Source organism: Tachypleus tridentatus, chromosome 6, assembly GCF_004210375.1.
Source record: "Tachypleus tridentatus isolate NWPU-2018 chromosome 6, ASM421037v1, whole genome shotgun sequence".
In the NCBI taxonomy this organism is placed as follows: domain Eukaryota; kingdom Metazoa; phylum Arthropoda; class Merostomata; order Xiphosura; family Limulidae; genus Tachypleus; species Tachypleus tridentatus.
The window spans coordinates 84486844-84500379 of NC_134830.1; the positions used below are offsets into that span (position 1 = coordinate 84486844).

Here is a 13536-nt window from a genome sequence, read left to right on the forward strand (position 1 = left end):
GGGCCTAAGATTGAGCACAATACTCCAAATGTGACCTACACAATGAAATTATAGCCTTTTCAGTCTTGTATTTACTAGTTTTGTAGATACAACCTAAACTCCTATTTGATCCTAACTAGCAACCAAACACTGATTGAATGGCTTTGTCTGATATAAACGACTGTTTAGTGTATCTTGTGTAATTAATTTTTGTGTTTGTAATTCATTGATGTCCAGTCTATAGAAATTTCTAGAAGGCCTAAATGATAGACGTATAATTAGTTGTGACAAGATGAGTGGAAACAGAGTAAAAGTAAAATCAAGTGAAAGTTTGGTCTACAAAAAACTTGGAAACATAAAGTTAACCTTCATGGAAATGAATGGTCAAATGGTTGATATGTTATAGGGAAACTAACAATTTGAAAGAGACAGGAAGAAAACATTTGTCTTGTCAAAAGGTGTTTTAAACTTACTGATATGTTATAGGGAAACTAACAATTTGAAAGAGATAGGAAGAAAACATTTGTCTTGTCAAAGGGTGTTTTAAACTAACTGATATGTTATAGGGAAACTAACAATTTGAAAGAGATAGGAAGAAAACATTTGTCTTGTCAAAGGGTGTTTTAAACTTACTGATATGTTATAGGGAAACTAACAATTTGAAAGAGATAGGAAGAAAACATTTGTCTTGTCAAAGGGTGTTTTAAACTAACTGATATGTTATAGGGAAACTAACAATTTGAAAGAGACAGGAAGAAAACATTTGTTTTGTCAAAGGGTGTTCTAAACTAACTGAACCTTCCTGCACAGACTGACGAAAACAGACAATTACTTGAAGTTACAGGATATAACTGTGGTAATTCATAATGGAACATAAGAGAATTATATACAGATACAATTTGAAATAGAGAAAAGTAATTTAGTTTGTCAACCAAATTCTAAAAAATTGAATTAGCCTAAGTGGACTTTCAACAAGAATAATAGAACTTTACAGTGTTTAAGATACAACTATGATTTTCACGGCGTAAAGAAAATTTGTACATACATATAACTTGTTTCATATATATATTATTTTAAAACCAAGTGGAGCTGTTCTTTATGGTTGACTTTATCATCAAGTCACAGATACCTACTGTAGAAGAATCCTTAGCTCAACACACTCATATATATTACTAAAAAGTAGTTTCTGACTGACTTAAGAGACTGATCAACCAGAATATCAATATTTTTTCTTCTTTAACATTGTTAAGCTTATTCCTATCAACATTATAATTTATGATATCCAACATACATCACCTTGCATTTAATTTAACTAATGTTCTTGCCAAACTAATCAACTATTCTAAATCCTTTTGTAAAGCATCTTCCTCCTTAAAGCCAGTAATAATCCAAGTAATTCATTGACCATTCAATCATCTATGTTAAGATCTTTACATTTATAAAAGGAGGAAAGGTGGTTATTTTCTTAAGCCAATTTAGAGTTATCTTAAATCTGTAATATTCTTATGTTGTACCAGGTCATTAAGTACTTACAGACACTACCAACACAGAAATATCTTGAAGACCATAACAGATTAGCAGCCAAACTGTACAATAAGAACTCAAGAACATTTAGTATCCAGTAAGTTTTAGGAAAAAAATGCCACCAATTAATAATCTGACATAAGAAGTTGTAGAATTGACTAACCATGACAATAATAATTCTGAATACCACAACTTACTGTAGTAAGTAAGCCTAATGTTTACTGTCATATGCTAAAAATAAGCACACTGTTTGAAGTAGGTGGATCAAAATTTATAAAATAATTTGACAGTAGAAAAAAAAATTAGATAAATAGTCATGTACCAGATATGCTGTTTATTAACTTGCACTAAATAAGAATTGAGCCCCAAATGAAATAACTTTAAGAGGGATAAAAAATAAGCAAAGTAAAAGAAAAATCAGAGAAGTCCATGTGCTTAAACATACAAATTGAACTATTATTCTACTTTAATACAGGAACTTTGTTAAAAACCAAACGACTACCTGTTAATAGCAAATTCAAGCTTTATGACTTGATGTTGATTGTTTATTTGCTGGAATTCTCTTTGAATGCTTGCCCTTTCAGCCATGCAGGCATTATAATGTGATGGTCAATCCCACTACTCATTGGTGAAAGAGTAGCCTAAAAGTTGGCAGTGGGTGGTGATGACTAGCTGCTTTCCCTCTTGTCTTACACTGCTAAATTAGGGATGGCTAGTGCAGATAGCCCTCATGCAGCTTTGCACAAAATTGAAAACAAACCAAATCAAACTCTTTGAATGTTCAATATATATATATATATATATATATATATATATATATAGTTAATACCTAATAACAAGTTTCACAAAAAATTTGCAGTATTAAAAAATAATGAAAATTAAAGTATGAAAAACAAAAAGGATCTTTAATAACCTGTGTTTCATATTCTTTTAGGCTGGGCTCCACTAGTACAGGTTCATACCTAGGTGCAACTGATAACCTCTTTAAACGTTCTTGGTAAGCTACATACCTACAAAGAATACATATTTATCATTATCTCTTATTCATATATATTTGTATATGTATAACAAATGTAAGAAATCTTTGTTAAAAAAAAAGGAAATCATTTACTTTCATCAATAACTATGAATGGCCACTTATAAAGAAAAAAAAAGAGACACTGATTCAACAAAAACTTATTTCTCAACAGAATATTCTCCTAGGCCTATACACTTGTGGCAGTGTGCCATAAAGTCTTTAAGCTCTTTGAAAGAACTTTTCTTCCTGATAATCAATCCAGGACTTGATGGTATATTAAAAAAATCACCATCAGCCTGAAATATTTGACTTTTTAGAAAGATTTCAAGGTTAGGGAAGAGTAAAAAGTCACACGGAACTAAATCTGATATGTGAGAGGAGTGACTGGGTTATTCAATACCAGCATCATGGATAGCATTCAAAGCAACACACAATTTGTAAGTTGGAGTACTGTCCTAATGGAAAAGCACACCTTTTACTAGCAGTTCTCTTTTTTTTCTCCAATTTTCTTAGTGTAAATTGTTGACTTAAGATGAATAGTAATTACTAGTAATAGTGTGTCCCCTTTCACAAATAATCAACTAGTCAAATGCACTTAGTATACCATATAAATGATACAATGACCTTTCCAGCAGCAAGTTGTGACTAACTTCTTTGAGGAAGGAGAGCTTGGGCAGTACCAATGCAAAATTTGCTGTTCTGTTTCTGGATTTAAGTGGTGAATACATGTTTATTTATAGTTAAGAATTTATTGAAACCTTTATTTATTTATTTATTGAAGTAAGTGTTGGCTTTTAACAATTCGGATCCATTTTTGCTCAGGTAACAACATTTTTGGAACCCAACTGGCACTAACCTTATTCAAGCTCAAACTGTCAAAACTGCTCACTAAAGAACTTTTATTATATATAATCAAATCATAAAATCTTCACGTGATTGTCTACCACACTTAAACTATACACACCACTTTTTCACTGTGGAATATGCCAGATTACCTTCACTAATATTGCCTCCACATACTAATGGTGTCATTTTCTTTTTTAACAAAATTCAGTCTTCTCTATAAGTTTAATACTGATAATTTCTTTCTTTCAAAATTCCATAAGATGCAAAATAAGCTAGTTAATTTAACATATACTTGTAGAAAGATTTAAACTTAATATTCATTCAAAAAAGTATCCATTTTAGTTTTGTTTTTAGATTGGGCACAAACGTTTTGGACAACCTTCATATAAGATATTTATGATACAGAGGGTAGTGACAGCACATTTATTACACATAATAGAATATTAAAATATCTCGATATTTTAATCGATATCTCGATTCTTTGTGAATCCACAATGTGATCTGCACCAGATATTCTAGCATGAATATAACAAGAGAATGATTACCTTCAAATAATGAGACTGGTGAGAAATTCACTCAGTAATTTGTAATCCAATGAATTCTATAAAATGACCAAAATGTACATGTACCTATCATATTAATTGTCATGCAAATTGTACTACTTTTTTATTTTATATAATACAATTACTACTTTGTCACTTTCCTACTTACAGTGTATCAATTCAACTGGCAATGAACTTAAAGATTCACTGAAATCACTATTTCAATCATTAATGTCCCAAGTATACTGATACTTCTTCAACTTTTAATAGTTCTCCTCAAACTATAAACTAACATGTTTGCATCTATATAGTTTTCCACCTCCTTTGTTTGTTAATTTATTGTTAATCAAAACAAAAGAAATAAACTGTTCAAAAAAATTTTGAACTTTCTGGTACTTTTTCCTGATTCCATTATTCTAATTTTTATATTCACGATGTACTGTTCATTAGCATTAATGTAAAGCACTGGCCAGATATGTATTTATTAACTGTGTTTTGGTAAGTGCTGAATCAATTTTTAAGTACTGTTATAGTTGAATAAATTGCTTTTTTTTCCCCACAAGCACCAATTGTAGCAGCATTTTTAATTTAGATTATATTAGCACCTATGCAGTCATAATGGTTGAATTGTGACTTTATATATTTTGTTTCTCAGTTCAGTACTAAGTGATTAAATCAGAAAAAAACAATCAAAGTTCAGTTAAATACAAGTTAACTAATGTTTGAAAATAACTGTTTCTATAGAGGTCAGTAAACCTGATATATCAGACTTGAAGTAGTCTGTGTCAGTATTCATAGAACACGTGGAAATGCTATCACCTATGGTGACTGATATACTAGTGAGAGAAGTCTCCTTTCTCCAGATTACAAAATACAAGAGTCCATTCAATCTACAGATTGGTGGAAAATGTATCAATTTATTATCACTGCAGTCAATCCATCACCCATTCCTGCTGAGAAATTTGATGGTGTGTCAAATTTTAATATCCTGGAATTTCTTCAACGGCTGGAAAGACATTTTATACGTATCAGGTACCTGAGAATGAATGGGTGGAGGCCACAAGAATGGTGGAAACTTTTCAGATCAGAAATGACTTTCAAATACTGATGAAAATTTTAAGAAAATCAACGAATTAGAAACAAAGAGTTTTAGATAATATTAAATTGGCCAAAGAACTATTTAGTAGGAAATACCATGCTAATGCAGGAGAATATGTTGAGTCATTTATTTGAAAAAAACTGTAAGAATTAATAAATTATGGAACCCTCAAGCTACAAAAGGAGAAATTGGGAAGTTTACAAAATATTATAAATAGAAAATATCATGATTGGCAATTACATGTTTTTTCAGGAAAATACTTGGAATGCCATTTTGATATACTTGCTTACTGATGTGCTTAAATTTACAAAACAATATTTAGATTCATTCATAGTGAAGTGATGAAAATTGAATGCAATAATAGGGCATTTGTCTATGCACTGTCCCATCAAAACAAAATCTGTAAACAATGAACAAAGAAATGAAAGCCAGTGGTTGAAAAATGTGAGGAGGCAAAAAGAAGGTTTTAAGTCATGTGAAAGTAGAACCATATATTAACTAGTTAACAACCACTGAAACAGATCTGCCATGCTTAACCATCAAAATTAATGGTGTGAAAATGGTAGGCTGTATAGCTAATGGGTCAGATTATTCAGTACTAAATTATGGTACCCTCAAGCTACAGAAGGAGAAATTGAGAAGTTTACAAAGTATTATAAATATAAAACATTAGCTAGCTAATACACCCCCCCCTTGGTCTTAAAAATGCACCCACCACTTTCCAAAGATTTATGAATAAGGCTTTAGCAAGAGAAACTGAATGTTCCAAGGCTTATATTGATAATGTTATAGTATTTTCACTCACATTTGAATTTAAACAACACTTAAAAAGCTTTGTACAATTGGTATTGTACAAGCTAAATAAGCTAAATATATTGTAAAAGTTTCTAAAAGAAAGGTTTGCTATCTTGAAGTACCAAATTTAAACACTGAACAATCAAATCAACTTGTGTTGAAATATGCCAGTATTTTAACAATAAACCTGATCTTACAGATTTGTCTGAATCTAGTATTGTAACTATGAAAGGAAATTATATAATTTGTTACTCCATTTGTGTACAAATTAAAAGAATCTTGATGAAGACAGTAATCATCCAAGCCAGTTGTAGCACAATGAAAATATTGATTACAGAATATTTTACAGTTGTTGCCCCTCCCACAAGAAAAGGGAGGGTTGCCTCTGTTTGGGTTGTATTGTTGGGTGTGTGTGTCTGATACAAACAGTTCATTCCAAACTATGTTACAATTGCTGAACATTTATATCAGTTATGAAGAAAACCTATCAGGTGAAAACTGAAACCCCCTCTCCAATGTGGGGATGCATTCTAGAAATTAAAGCAGGCTTTATGTGAATTCCCTTGTTTTGCAACTTTGAAGAAAATATGAACTCTATTCTCATGCTGATACTTCAAATGTTGGATTAGCAACCATTCTATGCTAGAAGGGTGTCATAGCATACTGAATTCAGCAACAAAAAACTAAACTACTACAAAGTTATAACATCTGGCCATAGTCTTGGCTAAATAAAAATTTAAAATATACCTAGGTGGAGAAGAATTTACAATTATAACTGACCATGGGACAGAAAACATGCTGGAGCATTTCTCCTCAACAACTTCATTACACCATTGGTTAAAATTCTAATTATCTCTTGCTGGCATTCTTCTCTTAAATAAAAGACTAGTTTTTCATGAAAATCTTGCAAAGAGAAATGCATGGAAGAAGTGCTGTGGAGGTCAGCCAAAAATAAAGGGAGGTAATATAAACTAAAACCATGAGATCTTCTGGTAAGAAAAACTGCAAGGTAAAATTTTGATCCTGACTAAAAAAAAAACCAGAAGAATGACAATAGTTGATATTTAGTAACTACTCCATAAAAGAAATTCTCAATATGAGATACATTCATAGAGTGAAAGGCAAAAAATGACAATACTGAAAACAAAATGGAAGATTCTCAACCATCCTAAAAATAACAATATGTAATTAAGCATCCACATGAACAAGAGTCCCATCAGGGGCAACAGCAGACAATATGAAGCTAATGGCCTGAATACACTGATCAATACAGCCAAAGAAATTTCCTGGCTTGTAAAAGCAATAAGTAAGCAAGTGTGACAAACATATATTTGTTATAGAATTTATTATATTATAAATAAAACCATCTTTCTAAATGAAATATTCAACTTTGGGAAATAAATGAAAGTAATTCACATTTACTTGAATATTTTTCCAAGATACATCTAACTCACAATGCATATTTTTAGTGTATAAGTTTTAGGTCAACTAATATTGAATGTGTCATAGAACAGCCAATTATACAGAAATAACCAGCAGAATTTTACTTTTCACTGTAGAATTCTAAACAATTATAATGAGAGTATTACAAAACAGAAATACTTTTAATGAAACTGTAAATTTTTCCTACAGAAGTTTTCACTGTATTCAAGTTAAAGACTTAAAGTTATATATTTAAAAATGGCTGGTATGGGCATGGAATAATGTTCCTCTATCAGTGCCTTCTCTACCCATACTAGCCATTTTTAAATATATAATTTTCTCTACAAGTGGGTTTTCTCATCATCACGAAAGACTTAATGTATTCTAGGGTACATAATCATAAAATAATGTCCAATAACTTTCTGTGTAAACACAGAAAAACACTTGGACTGTTAAAAATGATAATTTTCTTACCTTGACCACATGAAACAATGGTATATAATTCCCACCAGACCCAACACAATGATAATAGCAGCAAGTGCAATCAAAGCTGCTCCCAAGTCACTGACATCAGCTGCTGCTACAGTCAGAGGTCTAGCAGTTGCTGCTGTTGACAGAACTGGAGACTGAATAATAAATGGCAGTCGCACTGTTTCAGCTTGAGCATTTAACAATCTTGAGACTTTAGCCAAAAAAATATTTTGGGAGTTTTTCTCAATCAAGGTTCTGAAAAATGATTTGAAGAAATATATTTTTGATATCTGTATAATAACTACAAATTTTCAATATCTTAAAGATAATACACATCATGTAAATTTTATTTACACAAAACATAAAATACTCATAATTCATTTTGCACTGTGGTAACTGTAGTAGCATAAATATTCTTTAAACTAAACAACTGAAACATGAAATACTCTTCAAGACTTATTCTGCAGTTATAAAAAGATATTATTTATAGAAAACTGTATAGGAATTAATGTTTGAATTTTTAAAAGTGAGGATAAGATAAATAAAGGATTGAAGTATATTTTAAGAAATAGAGATCCATTTTAATTATGGAGTTTATTTGAAAACTTGGAAACATCTGAAAGCATAATAATTGTGTCTCAAATGATGGAAGTACCTTAAACATTAAAAATAATTAATAGTTTTCAAACTGCATAATCAATACCTTAGGTGACATCTGATGTATCTATTTCAATTACAAAATTAATAACTGGGAGAGAAGTAGGGATTAGTCATCTTCCCAACTTGTGGCAGCAAATGCTAATATAAGAAATATATCATGTCAGTTTATGTAACTCCTCAACATCAGGCCAAACCATAGATTTTGGATATTTATTATGAGCAATATTTTTGAAATGAAATTACATTGTGTCATTAAAATAAAAACAAAGTATTTTGCATTGTGGTTGCAAGACCCAACTACTAATGACAAACCACACCGTGACCCACTAAGTATTTGTTTTTTAAACTATAGGATATTTTATCAGATAAGTTAGATTAATTGAAGGAGATATGCCATTTTCTTGTATATGGTACAATTATTAACACTTTTAAATCCATGTACATTATTCATTATACTAAAAGAAAAAAAGTCTTAAATTTACAAATAATCACGTGTGTTTCAAATTCAGTTGTATTTATATGTCCTTCATCAGTTTCTTGTATAACTGATACTTAGTTTTATGCAATATCTGGATGTTTGATACAGTTGTTTCTCAATGTCTATATAAATTTGAATCAGCAAAATAGAAAGAATGGATAAAGCATTCAAACATGTTCTTATAAGAGTTAAATACTGTACAATATTTGTAAAATAACTCATATTAAATAATGTACAAAACCTTTACCTTTTAATACATGACCTTTTTGAATCAAAATACACTGAGAAAAAAATTATAATTATTGTCACTTTCCAAAGGAATAAAAATATTTAGTTAAACACTATGCATCCTATTCTTCTAGATGAAACTGGCTTGATGCAGCAAAACTTATTGAAATAGTATATGTTCTAAAATACATCTTGACCTTAATTTCCCTTGTTTACACATCAACTTCATATTTTGCTCTGTAATTATTATCTGCAGTACATATGCTTGCAAAATTTATTCATAAAAATACAAAATTTTATAAAAAGTTAACACAGTATATATTTTCAAAATTAGAAAAAAACGTTTTTGACTCTATTTAACTTGCAAGTAATAGTTTTATATTGTATACAAAAATATAGAAAAAAAATGCTTTTTCTTGAAAATATTATATCATCTATGAGTTCAAGGAATCCAAAATGAAAGAAATGGGACTATTACAGCTCACTGCTAACCAATTTATTTTACAAATAAATCAATAAAATCAATAAAACAAAAATATCAATACTTACGAATGAATATGGGGATCCTGTACTTGTAGCAACTTAAAAGATCCAGGCTCTACAAGATGAAACCACATGTCACTCCTGAAAATAAATCTTCTATTACCAATGAACTAATACAGTTTTTCCAAATATCTTTACAGAGAGGTAGACAAAAAAAATATTAACAGTATTTGTAAAAAACAAAACAAAAGCATTCAGAAAGTTATATATTTGGATATAATTCAAAATTATTATGATCTACAACTTATTAAAGGATTTGAAATCCTTAAATCATCAAATGGTATAAAAATATTACACAATTAGTTTCATGTTTAGAGGGCTACAATAGGTAGTTAATATACGCTGCATTGTTGAACAATTTTACAAGCAAACAGCTTTAAACAATGCACAATATATGATAACAAATTGAGTAGTAGCAATAAAACTAATATCTTCTTTTAATCAATTATGTACTACAGTTTCATGAATGCAAACAATTCTGTTGATCAAACAATAGCTGAAAATTTAGTGATCAAGAATAAAACCTTGAAACTAAATGCATAATTCACATGACTTTTATTTGTTCCTACACACAAATATACATGCATACAAATATTTTTTTAATTATAAGGATCATTATTTTCCACCATAAATGGCTACAATTTAATGTTGTCCATAACATAAACATTGTCTGTATTTACATATTTATGAAACTGTAATATTTAATAGTTCAAAATATGTTTTTTGGAATTATTACCACCACACAATTTGCTTGTCATATCTCATTCATTGGTTGAAAAGTTAGAACATTGCAGTGTATCTCACAATCTAAAGTCCTAAGAACAAAACCAGCTGTGTGCATTTTATGTATATTGTTTAATGGTTGGAGTAGTTGTAAATACCTTAGAAAAAATTCTAAGACTTTAGTTAATCTTAGCATAGCCTACAAAATAAAATAAAAAACACTGACACATGGTAGAAGTCAAAAACATAAGCAAGTGAAATATTGTAGTTTAGGTATTGTCAATTCATATTTACTTTCATAAGAAAACATTTGGTCTTTGATGTTTAATATATGATATGAGAGGTTCATGCACTTGAGTTTACAAAATGTACATATAGGTTTAATATACGTATATAATGATATTCATACTACATTAAAATGCACCCTTCTAGCACAAGACAAAATTATCTTAAATAATATCATCAATAACGAAAATAAAAAATAAATTGGTAGTAGATGATATATAAAATTATAGTTTCAACACTTCTCAGTATAATACACATACACATCAAAGTTCATGGTAAAACCTTGTTTAATATATTGCTAATTTAATGATATTCTATATATTTATTATATACTTATTAGTAGGAAGGCAATACGCCCCAATGAATTTTGATGTGTATTTGCATTTTTCTTGTAATCTAAGCATGAATCTATTAGTTAGTAAATGTGTCGCAATGAAAAAATTATAATGAAGTACAACACTCTCTTTGTTTTTGCTTTGTTAAGCTGTGCATTACTTCAATATGGTGGTTGTTGTATCAAAGTTAAATTAAAAACAGAAACCTTTTCAGATATTATTCAGTTCAATATTAAGATGCATTTCTGTGTAAAGGAAAATGTCTTATTAGTAAGTATTATGGATAGACCCTTTAGCTTAGTTGGTAGAACTTTAATATGTGTAGAGCAGTCTCATTGTCAAATCACTTTTGAGGAGAACAAAAAAAAGAATCATATACTTCTTTTACCAACTGAAACTAATACCTCCTTTCATAACAAGGACTGTTCTCAAGCCTAATATCTGGATCATGAAAATAATCCTTGTTATAAAAGGAGAAGGTGTTAGTTTCAGTTGATAAAAGAAGTATTTTAGTAGCCATTGTAAGGGAATTAACCTTTTACCTTCAGGAATTTGGGTTTCAATTGTAGGCCAAGGAAATTAGCACAAGAAAAACTGCCTCAAGTTGTAAGGATTTATTTGAGATAGTGAATTGAATTATTAAAAAGAAAGTCACACTAGCAGTTCATAGTAATAACCTTTTAGAACAGTTGATAAATCACTGGTTTATATTGCGAGTAATCCCAGGTGTAAATACTGCATGTGAGAATTTCAAAAGTTGAAGTTCACATAAAATAAAGTAGCAGTAATTAATTCACCACTGGAGATGATGTTATTTTCCTACACTAAAAGTACATTTTTCATAGGTACTTACTTCCAATCCCAAAATAGCTATTCTAATTCAGTGCTGTCCCCACATGCAAAATTTTCTTGCATACCAAAAACACTGAAACTCCCACCTACCCCATAATTAATGTGGTTCACTGCATCCTTGCATATAAATCATTCTGCGACAACCCTACACCAACAGGAGTGAAACACACCCTCCTGATGCAAATATACCTCTCTATTCAATTCTACCTAATGATTACTTTGAGATTAGGCAGAAAATGTAAGTAGAGGTAAATACCTAATAAAAACTGAAAATATATTTTCAGTGTAAGAAAACAATAATTTCCAATATTGTAGCCACAGCTAGCTCAGTTTCATTTTTTGAATCTAAATCCTAATAATATCTGAGTTGTATGCCCTTCCAAACGAATCTGACTGGGGAATGATCCAAAACCCAATCACATGTGTTCATCCCCATAGACAATTAGTTCTCTTATTAGTCTCATATAATAGCCAGAATCCCACACTGAAAAGGTGGAGGGACCATTATGAAGGATACAGATAAGAATTCTTCAAAAGTGTGAAATCCCACCAGAAGAGGAACACATGTGGGGGATTTCATCAATTTTGTACCAGGTATACTATTTGCCAAGTGTGGTAGTAGGTGTCTCATGAACTGACAGAAATTAGGTAGAACTCATCAAATGAATGAGAGAAAAAAAAAAAAAAGGTGTTCTTGAATTCACATTATATTCAAATAAACAGAATAATAGTCAAAGATAAAAATAAATGTAGGGTCCCCAACCACAAACTTGATGGTGGGGAAAAACTAAAAGGAATGTGCCCTTTGGTATAAAGTGGTTAAAGTGTGTCAGGCTGAACTTGGCAGATGACTTCAGTTCAAAATCTGATGGCATGTTACATACACAATCTGACCCATGGTAGAACAAGAGTCCACAACATTTTCACCTCAAGCTGAATAGAATGGAAGGAGAAAAATTTCACACTGGTTGACTAAACAGGGCACACCCACACACAAGTTTACAACCAACACCAGTCACCCAAGAACTTGATATCAAAACAACACTTGGAAAGAATGTGCCAATATGGTGGATCATTTCAATTCTAAAACCAATTGGACTTGTTCTATTCAGCACAACATCTGTGTTGGATAGTGAACCTCCCTGAAGTGGAGTGCCAAAGGAACAGCATTAGCCCCATGCAACATTATCCTCTAGATATAACTGAACAGCAACTGGAGCACATAAAAGGCAGCACAAATTACAATAGCTATTATGTGAGAGGTTGTATGGTACTGTATTGGTAAATTATTTTCTTCAACCTTTACTGCATTTAAATAAAAAAATTTCACAACTATGATCCAGTCATATACAAATGTTCATTTTAACAAATGTAGTTTTACACTTAACACCTAATCATTCTGACATCTGAATAAAACATTGCATTAATATATGAGGTTTAGTTATCTTTCTTTGTCGCTTACTTCAGTTACTATCATACAATACTGACAGTTTTATTCATGCATTTTTAATTTTTGTATGTAAGTTTAACATTGTTTGCAGTTAAGATTACTTTCAAAATGTACTTAAAGCAGGTATACTTCTCAAAATGCTCTACTCACTTCATTATTTTTAAAGACTGAACTTAATTCTTTACAGATTATTTAACAAGAATTTTTAAGGAGTTCTTCAAATTTACATCTTTCAAGTTCAGAACCAAATACCTATATACTATGTATTTGTGTTATATGTATGCTT

General features: G+C 30.3%; 1 protein-coding gene across 6 annotated transcripts in view; it reads right to left on the reverse strand.

The window, feature by feature from the left end:
• The window catches only part of Cad99C (cadherin 99C), a 243147-nt gene that overhangs the window by 11619 nt on the left and 217992 nt on the right, over positions 1-13536 (reverse strand). For all 6 annotated transcript variants that reach the window (XR_013029256.1, XM_076505837.1, XM_076505839.1 and 3 more), the window contains 3 exons: positions 9612-9686; positions 7700-7951; positions 2417-2513 (listed from right to left, as the gene is read on the reverse strand). Coding sequence is in view for 5 of the 6 variants with exons in the window: in XM_076505837.1 (XP_076361952.1) it covers positions 2417-2513; positions 7700-7951; positions 9612-9686 (424 nt within the window). In the remaining variant the exon portion in view is untranslated. The remainder of the gene's footprint in view (positions 1-2416; positions 2514-7699; positions 7952-9611; positions 9687-13536) is intronic.